This window comes from Carcharhinus amblyrhynchos, chromosome 8, assembly GCF_965287045.1.
Source record: "Carcharhinus amblyrhynchos chromosome 8, sCarAmb.v2.hapA, whole genome shotgun sequence".
NCBI classification, from domain to species: domain Eukaryota; kingdom Metazoa; phylum Chordata; class Chondrichthyes; order Carcharhiniformes; family Carcharhinidae; genus Carcharhinus; species Carcharhinus amblyrhynchos.
The window spans coordinates 40,118,225-40,136,282 of NC_137331.1; the positions used below are offsets into that span (position 1 = coordinate 40,118,225).

The 18,058-nt window shown below is 44.2% G+C and overlaps 1 protein-coding gene across 1 annotated transcript in view; it reads right to left on the reverse strand.

The window, feature by feature from the left end:
* Positions 1-298: 298 nt before the first annotated feature.
* The window catches only part of znf407 (zinc finger protein 407), a 470,331-nt gene continuing 452,571 nt past the window's right edge, over positions 299-18,058 (reverse strand). The window contains exon 9 of the mRNA XM_080193920.1: positions 299-2,842. Within this exon, the coding sequence (XP_080050046.1) occupies positions 1,458-2,842 (1,385 nt within the window). The 3' untranslated portion in view covers positions 299-1,457. The remainder of the gene's footprint in view (positions 2,843-18,058) is intronic.

Here is an 18,058-nt window from a genome sequence, read left to right on the forward strand (position 1 = left end):
GTTAGGAATGTATAAAATAATATTTATATGCATTTGACAGATTTAGTAGTGTATTGGCTGCTGCTCCATGTGTAAAACACATCATATAATTAAATTGTTATTCACTAATTGTACATTAAAACAGGGCTTATTTTCATAATTGGTAAACATATGAATCACTTAGAATACTGGGAACTAGCCAAGCACCAAATGCGCTTTTTTTAAAAAAAAGTTAAGTCAGTTTTGTTTAATTGTTTGCAGGCTTAAAAATGTGAAAGAGATCCATGAATTGTACAGCTGTCTTTTTTTTAAACCAGAACAATTTATTGGGACAAGCGGTTAACAAAAAGAAAAACAGAGAAACTTTTTCTTTAAAGCCACGTTAATGATTGTCAGACATAAAATTGTACATTATCATATTATCTTGTGTTTTGTTGTACAGTTAAACAGACCACCTGAGCTGAGTAAAACTTTTTTTTAAACCTCAAATTATATCGCCTTCTGATAGTTCCCTCCCACTCCCCCAAAAAAACACAATGCAAAAGAAAACCTCTAGCAGGTTCAATGAATTCTTCTGAATTTGTGGGTGTGGGGGAATCAGCATTTGAATAACAAAAAGAAATGGCTAACAGCATCGAGCATTTCACGGTGGCTGATATGTGCAATTTGCCTGAATTCATTTTGTTTCTCTGTTAATAGAATCTAAAACAAAGTTAAGAAAAATGCACGCAATACAATCGCCCTCCCCCCTCTCGCTGTTCTCCCACCCCATTTGAAGCCTTGTGCTACCTGGATGGCTTTCACTTTGCTTCCTGCTGTGGCCAGGTATCCAGAAGGTAATTAAAGAACCAAGTGACAATCTCTGCTTCCAGCTTTGAATCCCTGGCCCAATTCAGGTACGGGACCCTCAGTCTTTAGTGCTCAAGTCAGGAAACAACATTGAGTCACCTTATCAAATGATTCAAGTCTCAATTCTATTTCCAAGCTTCTTCACCCACTTTGTGGTCCCCTGCATTCTGTTCCATTCCCTGAGACTCAGGTGACCCCATCTAAGGACTTCTGCTAAGACTGTTTTCAAGCCTGTGTCAGTGTTCCCCTGTCCTCTTTTTGCTGACACAGTTCTGTGCAATGGAAATGGAGGTACGCACCAACATACAGACCAACTTGTAACTCCAACATGCTGGTTTCAAAATCATCTTATAAATGGAAGCATCCAGTTAACTCAAGAGAACAGCAGAATTCTTAAAAGTCCTTTGTTCCAGTCCAGTCAATACGATCAGTTCTCTCTCACTTGATTAGATCATGGTCCTATACTCCCATTTGTTGTTTCAGAGCCAATCAGATTCCCAATCACAGATTTATTAGCAGACACATGGAATGCATGTACCATATTGAGCAGGTTATGCTTTGAATAGTACATCTGATGGAAAATCAGCCAGGGTGTCTTTCAGTAGAGCTTGCTACCTACTAAAGGTGAGTCACGCTTCTTGGGTTCCACCAGTTTCCAATTCTTGCTCTTCGTTAGCCGACTGCTCAGTCACAACTGTTTCTGATCTGTCCTCGGTGTAACACTCTGCCAAGGCAATCGTTGTCACTGGGTGACTGGACGACGACATGTCCTCTCTAATCAGTTCCATCACACCATGTGGATAAACCTCAGTCAATGCCCTGGAGTGGTCACCATTTGCCATGGCATGTGGTACCTCTGTCACAATAACATGAGTCGCTTCTTCGGACAAGTGACCCGCGGTCTCTTGAACCATGGCTTGGAGAATCTCCTCCGAGATAATTATCTGTGATATTTCGCCGGAGGAGTCTACCAGACGCATTGGACGTCCATGAGTAGTTATAGTTTGCTCATCACCTTCTTGCATTATGATCTGGGAAGCTCCCTCAACCATGTGTGTGGTTCCTTCTTTAGCCACTATGACCTGAGTGATGCCATCCTTCACAATATGGCTTGTTGTCCTCATATCGCACATGGTGAACTGCAGAACCTCCTGTACCATGTCAGTGAAAGCCACTTGGGATGCTTCTTCTGCAGTGGCTACAGACTCTGGCTGCTTAAGGTCTGATACCGTTTCCCCAGCCTCTGTGGCTTCAGTCTGCCTGACCTCTTGGCCAGTTTCCTCTTTGTGAAGCGTCTGCATATCTCCACTCGCTGACTCCTTTGGTGCCGGCACAACCTCCTCAATGGTAGAACTCACTGCACAAGACCCCTCTTGATTGGGGTCACTCCCTTCTCCGGCTGATCTTGCCTCCACCGCACCCAATTCCGTGACGGCACACAGAAGTGCATCCAGTGCTGTGGGTGTCTCTGGCACGGGTACTGCTGACTCCTGTTGCGTCACCACCTGTTCGATGACAGGACTGGAATCCGCCAAGGTCTCCATGGCAACGGCTGCCTCTGCAGTGCCCCCTTCTTCGGCTGGATTCTCGACCACCACCACCTGGGTGGCACCTGATGTCAGCTGTCTGGTGAGAATCTGCCCGGGTACCATGCTGCCCACGTGGGTGGCGCTCCGGGTTGTGGTTATAAGCTGGCCATCTTCAGTGATGTGCATCACCTGCGCCATCTGAGCCATTTGTCCCGCCATGGCCAGAGTCTGGAGAGTTGCTGCTGCAGTGGCTTCAACAGAGGTGTCAATAGAGATGTCCTCACCACATCCAACCTGATAGCCTTGAATGATAATCACCTGGCCAATAGGTTCACTTGGCTCCTGTTGTTCACTGCAGCCATTGAGTGCATCACCTGTGACCTCTGTAGAATCCGCACTTTGAGGTGTAGTGAGTGGGACAGCTGTTTCAACAAACTGTGCCCCTTGGCCCTTCAGTCTACATTCGTAAGCCTTAGAAACAATGCCTGAAATTGAGATAAAATAGAAATATTAGTTACGCTTGGAAAAAGTTGAGAAGAAAAAATACTTTAATACAGGTCAAATTATTCTCACTATGACCAATATTGCTTCAAAGAACAAAGAAAATTACAGCACAAGGATAGGCCCTTCGGCCCTCCACGCCTGCACCCACCATGCTGCTCGACTCAACTAAAACCTCCTACCCTTCCAGGGACCATATCCTTCTATTCCCATCCTATTTATCGCCCCTTAAAATTCACTATCATATCTGCTTCCACTACCTCCCCCGACAGCGAGTTCCAGACACCCACTACCCTCTGTGTAAAAAACTTGCCTCATACATCTCCTTTAAATCTTGCCCCTCGCACCTTAAACCTATGCCCCCGGGTAATTGACTCTTCCACCCTGGGAAAAAGCTTCTGACTATCCACTCTGTCCACGCCCCTCATAATTTTGTAAACTTCTTAAGGTCGCCCTTAACCTCCATCGTTCCAGTGAGAATTTCCTGTAGGTATTGATGAAATATCATAAAATGCTGTCCCAGAAATAACTTTCTATCTGTTAGATATGTACAACAAGGTGTAACACAAAACAGAAAATTTTCAAAAAGCTCAGCAGGTCTGGCAGCATCTATGGAGAGAGAAAATGGAGTTAGTCAACGGCCAAATTCTCCAGCCGTTCACGTCCTGCCACCACTGCCAGCGAGGATGGAGAATTTGGTGCTCAGCCAAATCTCCGTTCACTGTAGCAGGAATAGAGAATCCCGCCCATGGATTTGAGTCCATATGACTCTTTCCCAGAGCTAAAGAGAGGGGGAATGTGATGGATTGTATATGTATAAGAGGGAGGAGAGCAGAAGGTCAGTGATAAGTGGGAGCTAGGAGAGATTGCAACAAAGATGTGTAGGTCACGAGACAGACAAAGTGTTAGTGGCTGTGTCAAGGACTAAAGAAGGTACAGATAATGCTATAAAGGTATGGTAGCAGAATACATTAATGGGAGAACAAAGGTCAGTGCTCAGTGAAAGCAAAACTAAAGAACAAGTGACAGGTAGCCTAGTGAGGTGGGGGGAAGGGGCCGGCTTTCTTCGGGACAAAAATGTTTTGAGTTAAAAAAAGGGTCAAGATGGAGAAGAAAGGTCACAGTGTAAAGTTGTTGAACTCAGCATTGAGTCCAGAATGCTGTAATGTGCCTCATTGGAAGATGAGGCACCCTACTTACGCAAGGATATTTTGGCCTTGGAGGGAGTGCAGAGGAGGTTTACTAGGCTGATGCCGGAGTTGAGGGGGTTGAGCTATGAGGAGAGGCTGAATAAATTAGGCTTGTACTCGTTAGAGTTTAGAAGAATGAGGGGAGATCTCATTGAGACGTATAAGATGATGAATGGGATGGATAGGATAGAGGTGGAGAGACTCTTCCCGCTCAGAAAGGATAGTAGGACTAGGGGACACAGCCTCAAGATAAAGGGGGGGCGGTTTAGAACGGAGTTGAGGAGGAACTTCTTCACTCAAAGGGTGGTGAATCTCTGGAATTCTCTGCCCGTTGAAGTGGTGGAGGCTACCTCGCTAAATATTTTTAAGACGCGGGTTGATGGGTTTTTGATAAGAGAGGGGATTAAGGGTTATGGGGAGAGGGCGGGAATGTGGAACTGAGCCACGACAGATCAGCCATGATCTTATTGAATGGCGGGGCAGGCTCTAGGGGCTAGTTGGCCTACTCCTGCTCCTATTTCTTATGTTCTTATGTTCCTTCAGTTTATGTTAGGTGACACTGCAGAATTGCAGCAGGTCAAGGACGGACATTTGGGCATGAGAGCAAGATGCTGAGTAAAATGGCAAACAACAGGAAGGTTAGGGTCAGGCTTGCAAAGATTTTCCACAAAGCAATCACCCAGTCTCCGTTTATTCTCCCCATTGTAGAGGAGACTGCATTAGGAGCAGTGACTTCACATTGAATGAAATTTGAAGATCTGTTTCTACTTTGTATTATGAAGCTTAGGTAGCTCAGAAGAATGAGCATATAACTTTTCAAAATCATCGTGGCTCACACCTCTTAGCCAGATGAGCGTGGGTTCAAGTTTCGCTCCAGGCCCTTGAGCACAAAATCCAGTCTGACATTCCCAGTGCAGTATCGAGGAAATCCTCGGTACTGCACTATCAGAGGTGCTGCCTTTTAGTTGAGACATCAATCCGAGGCCCAGTCTGCCCTCTTAATTGGATGTAAAGGATCCAATGGTGCTATTTTGTAGATCAGAGGAATTCTCCCTGATGACCCGGCCAGTATTTATCCTTCAATCAACATCGCTAAATTAGGTACTCTGTCACTTTCACATTGCTGATTGTGGGAACTTGCTGTGCGCAAATTAAGTGTCATATTTCCTCCATTACTATAATGACTTCACTTGCAAGAATTACTTAATTGGCTGCAAAGCACTTTAGGACATTCTGAGATTGAGAAAGGCATGATATAAGTACAAGTTTTTCCTTTACTTCCATTATTTTTTTTGGAATAAAAGGACAACAGGCTTCAATATAAATATTTTCCATTTTTTAGATCTAATGCAAAAAGTATTCTTCAGTTTTGAGCATCACAGGGTGGAGATTCCTTGGCAGCTACCTTCCGGCAAGGAGATATATGACAGAAAGTTTGTTTCCAAACAGGGAAAATGAAGCCAGGAGACTTGAATTGAAAGATCTGATGCTGAAGGCTTAAGCCTGGAGGCCAAGCTGAAAGCTTTGCCTCAGGCCTCATTATGATGAATTTTATGAGCTGCTAATGGCTTGTCACCTTTATACAAGCAGCCCATCCATTTGAGGAAAAAGAACGTCAGGTAGCTTGCCCTGTCACTGCAACCCAAAGGTTAACTCTGGGGAAGGTGGGGCAGGTTAGTGGATCAAGGAAGCAATTTTAATTTTTTTTTCATGGGGTTAAATCAGCATTTATTGCCCATCCTTCACTGCCTTTGAGAAGATGGTGGTGAGTCGCTTTGATGAGATGCTGCAGTCCATGTGGTCTAGGTACACCCACGGTGCTGCTGGAGAGGCAGTTCTAGGATTTTAACCCAGTGACAGAGGAGGACATCATAGGCAGAACTTATCACATTGTTTCAAAGTTTCTGGCTCTGAATGAAAATTGGCGTGCTGCTTTCCATCTGAACAGCCCAGTTTTCACTCCAGACCTTTCTGAGTAAAAGAAAAGATTGGGTGGGACTCACTCTGTTACTCAGGCAGGGCAGGGTGGGGCCCGATAGATCCAGCACTGTGCTCCACAGAGATCAGGGTGCTATGCATCACAATGGAAGTATCGCTAGTGTCCTCCCCCACCCCCCTCAGTGCCCGCTCCCCACTACACCTGAAAGATGCCCCATCACTGTCTGTTCTTCCCCACATATAAATGGAACCCCTCCCTGCCCATGGGGCTCCCACAAGGGCCCACCCCAGCACAGCCTCTTGGCACAGGTTGGCATTACCAGATTGTCACAGCTCCAACCTAGTGGTGCCAAATTGGCAGTGCTGACAGCCCCAGGCATGTCCTTCTCCCCCAGAGGCTATAATTAACCCAGAGAGAACCCATGACTGAAATTCGTTCTTAAGAAGTTGACATGACATCATGTAAGTGAGGTTTGAATATCATTCGGGCGGGGAGGGGGTGGTTGGGGAATCATATGGCGGGGTGAGTCGGGAGGCGGGTAATGGTATTCAAATTTATTCAAATCTATTTGAACGAAGCTCTTACCCTTTGTGGTCGTGAACTTTGCGACATTGCCATTGAGGAAAATTGGGAGACACGATCTGTCGGGAGAAAATCACTTTTCCCGATTCTCTATGGAGAATCTATGGCATCACCATTCTCTCGGACAGTGAACTCAGGCTAAAAATTGCCCCCACCATAAATCTATAGTGACTGGGACACTATGTGGGCAGGCGCACTTCTCAATTTCTTAGCTACAGTGAAGAATTTTAATTTAAAAAAAACATTTCTCAGCTGAAGCCCATGGCCGTTTCAAGAAACCTTGATCAAAGGTCTCCCTCTGACCTGGGAAATAAGTAGCAGCCTCGAGAACATTCTACTACATTAAAGCTGCTATATAAATGTAAGCTGTTGTTGTTGTGGATAGTCTGACCTGCTGCTTATTACCTGAAATTTTACCTGGTGCCTGCTGTGGTCTCATAGTTTCTACAAAAATCCATCTGATGTCTTCCCAAAGGACTGGAATGGGTCAGTGTCACTATCTCTCAGGGGCATTCAACAACCCTCTTGAGAAATATATCCAACCTCACGACTAGCTTTCACAATATAATAGTTGCCTTGTAAATTGCTGCCTCCTAGTGCGATTGCCACCTCACATAATATATGCACTTGTACCATTTATATCAATCCCCTTAATGACTTTGAAGTCATGCGATCTCCTCCAGAGAATGCAAATATAAGGTACAAAGCCCATCTCCATAATTAATGCACTTAATTTGGAGATCATCCTCTGTGTATTTGGGAAGATTTAAAAAAAAAATTTGTGGCCTCAATTTAGAAAATATTTCACATCTTTCCCAAATAGTTGCACTTTATATGAATAAAACATTCTATGCAAATAATAATTCCAAACTGATTTTCAGACAGATACTGGGGGGGTGGTGTTATGGTCTTGCTTAGGCAAGACCGGAAATTCCCGCCCGAGGTCAACAGAGATTTCCCTTGTTGGACCCTCGCTTGCTCCAATTCCATGGCAGGCGAGCTGGTAGAGTTCCGGCCATAGAATTAAAGATTAATTCAGGTTGGGTCTCTTGTGTCCAGAGAAGAGAAGTGTAACCGAACAGAAGGTTTGAAGTTTATGAAAGGGTATATAGAACAGGCATAGAGAAAATACTTCCACTTGGGCGGGTGACCAAGATTTTGGTATAAATATAAGAAGGTCACTAATAAATCCAAAAGGAGAAACCTCTTTATCCAGAGAGTGCTGGAAATGTGGAACCTTCTCAGTAGAGTAGTTAGGTGACTAGGAAAATAGGAACAGGAGTAGGCCATTTAGACCCTCAAGCCTGTCACACAGAGTAACAGTGATCTTATTGACACCACGTCCTAACTCCATTTGTCTGTCTTCACCCCGTATTTGCCTTTAGCATTAGCAAAAAACAATCTTCGTGTGTAGAAGTGTTTTCCAATTTGAGGTTTGAAATGTCTAGTTCTAAGCTTTGTCCATTAGTGCTAGAGTCTCCAACTGGCAGAAATAGGTTCCCCCCCTATTGAATATTGAGGGGGGATCTTATAGAGACGTATAAGATAAAGAAGGGGATGGATAGGGTAGAGGTAGAGAGATTCTTCCCTCTTAGAAAGGATAGCAGGACTAGAGGGCACAGCCTCAAGATAAGGGGGGGGGGCAGTTTAGATCAGGGTTGAGGAGGAACTTCTTCACTCAAAGGATGGTGAATCTCTGGAATTCTCTGCCCGTTGAAGTGGTGGAGGCTACCTCACTAAATATATTTAAGTCACGGGTAGATAGGTTTTTGATAGACAAGGGAATTAAGGGTTATGGGGAGAAAGTGGGAAAGTGGAACTGATTCACTTCAGATCAACCATGATCTTATTGAATGGCGAGGCAGGCTCGAAGGGCTAGATGGCCTACTCCTGCTCCTATTTCTTATGTTCTTATGAATCCATCTGTTCCCAATAATATCCTGAAAGCCTTGATCAGGTCGCCTCTAACCTTCTAAATTCCAGGGAATGTGAAGATGGATTGTGTGATCTTTCCTTGTAATTTGACCCTAGGAATGGCACGGCTGAATATAGCACTTGGGGCGAATGGGATCAAAGGTTATGGGGATAAAGCAGGATTAGGCTATTGAGTTGGATGATCAGCCATAACCAGAATGAATGGTGGAGCAGGCTCGAAGGGCCAAATGGCTTCCTCCTGCTCCTATCATCTATGTTTCTATGAATCCTGATATCTGGATGCCCACCAACACCAATATCTCCTTCCAGAGGGCTGGTACTCAGAACTGCTCACACTTTTCCAGGTGTGGGCTAACCAATGTCTTGTATAGTTGTAGTGTGACATTTATCTCCCTGTATTCTAGTCCTCTAGATAAAGAGCCAGCATTCCAATAACATTTCTGATAATTATCTGTACCTGTTCATGAAATTTTTATGATCCAAGTACATGGATCTCAAGGTCTTTCTGGACCTCCACTCTTTCTAGCTTTTTCATTTCAAAAGCATTTCATTCTATCTTTCTGAGGTTCAAACAGAATGACTTAAAATCTGCTTCTAGTGAAATCCATTTGCCCATTGACTGGATCTGTTTTCATCTCTTTGTAATGTTATGCTTCAAGCTACACAGCGTACAATAGCAGAGCAGCATTTAAGCGGAAGTGCAGGTCGGGTTAGGTTGAGAGGGACATAAGAACATAAGAAATAGGAGCAGGAGTAGGCCATCTAGCCCTTCGAGCCTGCCCCGCCATTCAATAAGATCATGGCTGATCTGTCGTGGCTCAGTTCCACTTTCCCGCCCTCTCCCCATAACCCTTAATCCCTTCTCTTATCAAAAACCCATCAACCCGCTTCTTAAAAATATTTAGCGAGGCAGCCTCCACCACTTCAACGGGCAGAGAATTCCAGAGATTCACCACCCTTTGAGTGAAGAAGTTCCTCCTCAACTCCGTTCTAAACCGCCTCCCCTTTATCTTGAGGCTGTGCCCCCTAGTCCTACTGTCTTTTTTGAGCGGGAAGAGTCTCTCCACCTCTATCCTATCCATCCCATTCATCATCTTATACGTCTCAATGAGATCTCCCCTCATTCTTCTAAACTCTAATGAGTACAAGCCTAGTTTATTCAGCCTCTCCTCATAGCTCAATCCCCTCAACTCCGGTATCAGCCTAGTAAACCTCCTCTGCACTCCCTCCAGGGCCAAAATATCCTTGCGCAGGTGCGGCGCCCAAAACTGCACACAGTACTCCAGCTGCGGCCTCACCAATGCCCTATACAGCTGCAGCAAGACCTCCCTACTTTTATATTCAATCCCCCTCGCTATGAAGGCCAGCATCCCATTCGCCTTCCTGACCACCTGCTGCACCTGCAAGCTGGGTTTTTGCGATTCATGCACAAGGACCCCGAGGTCCCTCTGCACCGTCGCCTGCTGCAGTTTTTCGCCACGTAAGTCATAGTCCTTCCTACCATTCTTCCTACCAAAGTGGACCACCTCACACTTGCCAACATTAAATTCCATTTGCCATTTCCTGGCCCATTCGCCCAGCCTATCTAGATCCTTCTGCAGACTCTCCACACCCTCCGCACAATTTGCCGTCCCCCCAATCTTGGTGTCATCAGCAAATTTCGACACCCTGCACTCGGTTCCCTCCTCCAGATCATCTATATAAATGGTAAATAGCTGAGGCCCCAGCACCGACCCCTGGGGCACCCCACTAGTCACCATCCGCCAATCCGAATAGCACCCATTGACCCCCACTCTCTGCCTCCTATTTGACAACCAATCCTCTATCCACGCTAACACCCTACCCCCAACTCCATGTCCCCTGACCTTCTGCAATAACCTCTTGTGAGGTACCTTGTCAAACGCCTTCTGAAAATCCAGAAAGACCACATCCACCGGCTCTCGGGGGTGGCTAGCACAGAACATAGACAGTAGCAAAGCTGAATGGGCTTCTTCTGTGCTGTACATTCTATATAACTGAATTACTAAGATCAACAGCAGTGGCCAAAAGCTTTGGGCAAAGCGAAGTGGTTCTGGAAGATAAAATAAAAATAATTTGCTCTCCCGGTGCAACAACTTTAAAGTTGGAATAAAAATAGAGTGCAACTTTCGGAATGATGGGTGTTGAGAACTTTGAAGTGTTTCAGGAAAGGTCACTGATATGTGTCTGTTAGAATTGCTCTCAATTAATATTGCATCATTACCTGCACATAGTCTATCTAGAAAGTCCGTGGCTCATTGCCCCTGTGCCCACATCATACCAGGGCTCACAGTTGGAAATTAATGGGAGGTCATAAATGATTGGCAACCTAGAGCTCCAAGACAAACATACATCTTTCCAAATGGGAAAGGAAAGGCAAAGAAGAATGTTCATTGTAAGAAGTCTCACAACACCAGGTTAAAGTTCAACAGGTTTATTTGAAATCACGAGCTTTCGTAGAGCTGATGAAGGAGCAGCACTCCAAAAGCTCATGATTCCAAATAAACCTGTTAGACTTGAACCTGATGTTGTGAGACTTCTTGCTGTACCCACCCCAGTCTAACGCCCGCATCTCCACATCAAAGACAAGTGCAACCATTTCTTTCATTGTCAACTTGAAAAAGTTAAATTGCTTGTATTGCTTCTTCTATTATTTTGAAACCTCTCAGCAATCTTTGGGACTTGAGGCATTGCTTATACTTCCAACACTGGTCAAAGATCACATCAAAAAAGATTGTTCATGAGATGATATTCTTGATATCAGTGATTCACAGCACCCTTGCATCCTTGATTTTCCTGCTCTCCTGAACACAGTTGGGCTTCCATCAAACCAGCCCAATGGCACCATATTCAAATGGTCAGACCATATGTCCAACAAGGACCTTAGTGATATAAATGAGTGAGTTCCACACCATTTGCTGCATTCATCTACAAAAAAGCCATTTGAACAGCAATACCATTTAAAAGAGAAAGAAAAAGTAACTAGAGAACATTTATATAGTATCTTGAATGCAGTAAAACATCCCAAGGCAGCTCACAGAAGGATGATTGAACCAAATTTGATGTTGAACCATATTACAAGATATTAGATGTGAGCGTACATTTGGTCAAAAAGGTAGGTTTTACCAAGTGATCTGAATGAGGGAGAAGAGGCAAAGAAATGGAGAGGTTTAGGGGAAGAATTGATAAGAGGGAATGGCACGGTGGCACAGTGGTTAGCACTGCTGTCTAACAGCGCCAAAGATCCGGGTTCAATTCTTGGTTTGGGTCACTGTCTGTGCAGAGTTTGCACATTCTCCCCATGTCTGAATGGGTTTCCTCCTGGTGCTAGAGTTTTCTCCCCCACAGTCCAAAGATGTGCAGGTTAGGTGGATTGGCCATGCTAAGTTGTCCTTTAGTGTCAAGGGGAATAGCGAGGGTAAATGTATGGGGTTGTGGGGCTAGGGCCTGGGTGGGATTGTGGTCAGTGTGGACTCGATAGGCCTCCTTCTGCATTGTAGGATTCTATGAATTCTTGAGCTTAGGGTCGCTGAAGACACGACTGCCAAAGAAAGTTGGAGATGTACAAGAGGGGCAGAGTGGAAGGAGAGCAGAGATCTGAGGGATTGAGGGCTGCAGAATGTTACGAGAGAGGGAGAGACAAAGCCCTCGTAAGTTGGAAAAATGAACATGAGGATCTTAAAATTGAGGCACTGTCGGACTGGGATTCAAGATGGGTAAAAAATGGAGGTTAAATTGGGGGCTTTTCAGTAGGGAGTCATACTAGAAATGACAAAGAACCATTTGTTAGGATGTGAACTCTTTGGTTTAGAATCTTCCTGGGGGGAGGTTGGTGTCTTGTTCTATTGATCTTCTACCGTGACCTCAGTGCTAGCGTTTTTGCATTGTTCCCAGGAGAATGCCTGCAGTAATTCTATTGTTTTTTTGGGGAGGGAAGCTTTATCCAACTCCTTCAGTAGCTGTCTCAGCAGAGTAAGGGAGTGAGTAACTGAGCAATGCCAGATAGGTCCCAGATGCTATTGTTTATGCTAATTTAGTTTTTAATGGTCTTGCTGTGCCCCGAGATGAGGAAGGGGAAGCTCAGCCTAACCCTCATTGCTATCCAATGATTCCTGCTGTTGATGCAAAGCAAGAAACATGATAGCCCATTTGTGCGCAGCAAGCTCCCACATGCAGCTATATGATAATGGTTAGAAAATCTGTTTCAGTGATACTGGTTAGAGAACAATAGGACTATGAACTATGAGGAGCACTCTCCCCACACCCCCCCCAACTTCTCTTGAAAATAGTGCCTTGGAATCTTGCACCCGAGAGGACTGATGGGAGGCTGCTTTAACATCTCATTGGAGAGACAGCACTTCTGACAATGTGGCACTCCCTGACTGAAGAGAACCAGAAGCATCAGCGTGAACCTTGAATCTACAAACATCTGAGTGCGATCCCTTGAATCACGGCTGGAAGATTGTGGGCATCACATGAAGGTGGGATCCAGTGAGTCCATTGGCCAAAATTGAATCAGTGCTCAATGTTAATAATGATCTCTTGGGCCAGAGAGTGCCAGAACTGAACTCTAGAAAAGGATCTCTTTGGCAGAGGGAAGGACTAGCGAAGGAAGGAGGAAAAATGGAATTTCTTTGATTTCTATGGGGCGGCACGCTAGCACAGTGGTTAGCACTGCTGTTTCACAGCTTCAGGGACCTGGGTTTGATTCCTGGCTCAGGTCACTGTCTGTGGAATTTGCACATTCTCCTCGTGTCTGCGTGGGTTTCCTCCCGCAGTCCAAAGATGTGCGGTTTAGGCTGATTGGCCATGCTAAAATTGCCCCTTAGTGTCCCGGGATGCGTTGGTTAGAGGGATTAGTGGGTAACTGTGCAGGGATATGGGGTAGGACCTGGGTGTGATTGTGGTCAGTGCAGACTCGATGGGCCGAAGGGCCTCTTTCTGCACTGTAGGGTTCTATGATTTTGTTGTAATAAGGGAATGGGGTGGTGCTGCAGAGTGAGGGATGAGAGGTTGTAAGTTTCACCGAGTTTTAGTTTCTATTTGAATGGCCGGAGAGGATTGTTAATGACCAGATCCAAGGCATTGCTGATTGGCAACATCAGCGTGCATTCTAGAACAATTTGATTTGATTTGATTTATTATTGTCATATGTATTAGTATACAGTGAAAATTATTGTTTCTTGCACGCTATACAGACAAAGCATACTATACATAGAGAAGGAGAGGGTGCAGAATGTAATGTCACAGTCATGGCTAGGGTGCAGAGAAAGATCAATTAAAAATGAGATAGGCCCATTCAAAAGTCTGATGGCAGCAGAGAAGAAGGTGTTCTTGAGTCGGTTGGTACATGACCTCAGACTTTTCCCAACGTAAGAAGGTGGAAGAGAGCATGGCCAGACTATGTGGCATCCTTGATTATGCTGGCTGCTTTCCCAAGTGCAATGTTTGTGCACCTTTAAGAGTTTTTTTAAAATCATGTTCTCTGCAGCTCTCATTGCTAGTGTGGGAGCCCTTTTATTGCTCCTGCAATGGTTTAAATGCGGTTTGTTTGTTTTTACTCTAGGTTGTTTTATGGCCTTGCATTGTTAGGAGAAAAACTGGCTGGCAAGTCAGGTGACAGGAGCCCTTTTGTTTTCAGCTTTGAGCTGCTGATCAATGTTTCATTTAGAAGGAAGTGGACGTCAGACTGAAAGCAGTGTGTCTCTCTCTCTCTCTCCCTGGGTTTTGGAAGTTCTGTTAGTTAGCTGAAAGCAAGTCTTCTTGTCTTCTTGCAGTAGAAAATCTGCTGTTGGTGGTTTGACCAGAGTCTCTCTCTGCTGTTCTGGGAAGCTATTCTGACTTCAAACTATTCTGAGCATATCAAGAGAACTGCAGCATTCATCCAAAAGATTCCAGTATCACGTGAGAAGTAGTCTTTGCTGTGTTAAACCTGTAGAAGGTTTTTAATTATAGGATTGGTTTGATTAGAACATCTTAGCTATATTTGCTAAAGGTTATACATTGTTGTGGTTGCTTTGTTTGTAGTTGATAACAGTTATTGCTATACATTCTTACTATACATGTTAACTATATTCTTCAATAACCTTTGTTTGACAGGGGCTCCCTAGAGGGTCATTCAAATCATTACCTGAGGTGAAAGACATCATGTTTATCCTAGCCAAATTCAAGGTACAAAACTTATGATCCAGGCGGGCTCCATAAAAGACTTTGGAGTTTCTGACCAGAACCATAAACACAGGGCAGTGGGAAGTGTAGACAAAGTCATAGAATCATAGAATCTCTACAGTGCAGAAGGAGGTCATTTGGCCCATTGAGTCTACACCAACAACAATCCCATCCAGACCCTATTCCCGTAACCCCACATATTTACCCTGCTAATCCCTCTAACATATACATAACAGGTCACTAAGCGTCAATTTAGTATGTCCAGTGTACCTAACCTGCAAGTCTTTTGGACTGTGGGGGGAAAATGGAGCACCAGGAGGAAACCCACGCAGACATAGGGAGGACGTGCAAACTCCACGCAGGCAGTAACCAAGCCGGGAATTGAACCCAGATTCCTGGAGCTGTGAGGCAGCAGTGCTAACCACTGTGCCGCCCCAGTCAATGGATAAGAGGATGGTTTGTGTGATGGACTGGGCTTCATTCACAAGGAAAATAGTGTGGCCACTTGGAGATTGTAAATGATAAAAGGCGATCCTTTTTGTTCTTGGTCTGCATTCTGAAAGTTAATCTTTGATGATGTATTATGTGACCTTACATCTTGCCATTCAAATATTGTGAATAACCGTTGAAAGTAATAGCTTACATTTAAAATTCTCATAACCTATAACACATGTTCACTCTGCATCTCTTAAGAGTCTGTACATCTCCATTCACCATGCCACGATTTAATATAAAGTCCCTAGGGTGTGGAAATATCTGGTGAATCCTTTTCACTGCAAGATAATTACAGCACCCAACCTGCTGACTTAATCTATTCTGAATCCAGAGGTGGGCTAAATCACTTCCCTGACCATTAAACAAAGATGTTCGTGTAAATACTGCCGTCACTAAGGGGGTGATGAAGCTTAACTGCACCGGGATCTTAACCTTTGCACTGCACATGACTCGAGCTTTTCTATCTCAGTTCATAAATGTGATTGCCGGTCCATCTTTGGATTCTGGAATTTAATAACTTGGAGTGCTGTCAGTACTGCTTTGAAAAATGGCTCCTATAAAAATGTAATGACCTCAATCAGATTGCAAAGATTCACCCACTGAAGATTCTTTCATTTCAACCTAAATGAATTAATGTTGAGCTATGCAAAAGTTCAAGTGGCATTACAACTAATGTAACTCGGTAGTGCAACTGCAATTGAAAAAAAAAGAGTTTTTGGCCTGTGATAAACTGGAATTATACAATAATATGATCAAGATTTATTCTTGCTGAAATGCCATTCAACTGAACCAGCGTGAGGGCTTGACACAATGCGCAGAGAACTCACTCGAGGGTAGGGGTTACTTGACAATGGGATGTTTAAGCAGTGGGATATTACAAGTGTTTTGTCAGTTGTTTACTACCTGAATATTTACCACTGCCAATGAAAAAGAAAACACATGCAGAGCTGTGGGGTAAGAACAGGAAAGTGGGACTAATTGGATAGCACTTTCAAGGAGTCAACACTGCCAATGATGGGCTGAAGAGCCTTCTTTTGTGCTATTGACACTACAACTCATTATTGGATTGGGCAAGACTCTTTCTATACTGGCTCAGGCGAATAAATACTGCTGCACCAGGGAGAAAGGATGCCAGGGATTGAGGAACTATTTTGGCAGCATGGTGGTTAGCACTGTTGCCTCACAGCGTCAGAGATCCGGGTTTGATTCCCGGCTTGGGTCCCTGTCTGTGTGGAGTTTGCACATTCCCCCCGTGTCTGCATGGGTTTCCTCTGGGTGCTCCGGTTTCTTCCCACAGTCCAAAGATGTGCAGGTTAGGTGGTTTGGCCATGCTAAATTTCCCCTTAGTGTCAGGGGGATTAGCTAGGGTCAATGCATTGGGTTATGGGAATAGGGCCTGGGTGTGATTGTGGTCGGTGCAGACTCGATGAGCTGAATGGCCTCCTTCTGCGCTGTAGGAATCTATGATTTCACACACATACAGCAATGAATTCAATCCACAAAGAAAGTAAATCGAAATTATCACAGAAAGCCTTATTGTATCCAGCTGACAATTCTCCCATCCATTCATCCCTCGAGACCCCAAAAGATTCTAAAACACCAGCTAAGCATGGTCACGTCAGATCAATGCTCTGCCCTCACATGGAGCAAAATTCCTTTCTCCATTCCATTTGAAAACCTGAGAGCAAACATCACAAGCTGGAAGTTATAGTACATACACTGATTAATTTCCAGTTTGGATAGCAACTTTCATTGCTTATTTCCACAATAAATTAGTTGCAGCTTTTTGTGAGACATCACACCCCCTCCCCACCACCTCCATCCCCTAGTTCATTCCTCTCTCTTCCCACCACAACTCCAAAGGGTTTATAAAACAAAATTATACATTTCAAGCAGTTTTGTCTCTTCTTGGTAAATAAATGACAAATGCGGCCTACAAGAACAAAGTTTTGCCACAGTGACAATCGTAAGGAAACATTTGCACAACCAGCCTCAATGTGGTGTTTTCAGAGTACGATGTACAATCAGTACAATCAGGAGGTGGTCATTCAGTCTATCATGTCTGTACTGGCTCTCAGAAAAGATACCAACTGGTATTACTCCCCTGCACTTTACCCAAAGCCACGCAACATTTTCCCTTTCAAATACAGGATAATTTTTATTGTTTCCACCACCCTTTCAGGCAGCACATTTCAGATCACAACAAATAGCTGTATCAAAAAACTCTCCCCATCTTTCCCCTGGCTTTTTGCATCAATTAATTTAAATCTGTGTCCTCTGGTTACTGACACTACTGCCGGCGGAAACAGTTTCTCTTTATCTATTTTGTTAAAGCCCCATATAATTTTGAGGCCATATGATCTGAATGGTTTGGTCATAGAATTTAATAGTCGACTGAGTGTGTAAAACAATCAATGTTCCAGAAAATGATGTATTTATCAACTCTGAGACACTGGTGGTCACTGGCGTATGACATTGTAGGACACCAGGTTTGTGTCATTCAACGGCAGACCAGTAAAACACATCGAGGCGACTTCAACAACTTCATCTCATCTGTGTCAGGCAATTTGTTGAAAGCTTAGCTTAGATGCAAGAAACTTGTAATAAAAATTCATGGAGTCTGCTGAAGAAACAAGACTACTGGCAGATGAAAGGTCATCCTGCATCTGTGCTGGAGGTCAAGGGGCTGAATCTAATTCTAACCTGACGTTCTATGTTTCACATATCACCTTAACAGATAAAATTTGTGCTGATGCAACTTGTCTCACCCCGCATCATTTTTTTTATTGTGTTTAGAAACGTCCCGAGTATCAATGCACAACTTGTAGCATGATCTCTTTAGCTGGCTTTCATGTGGCTCACTAGAATGCTAA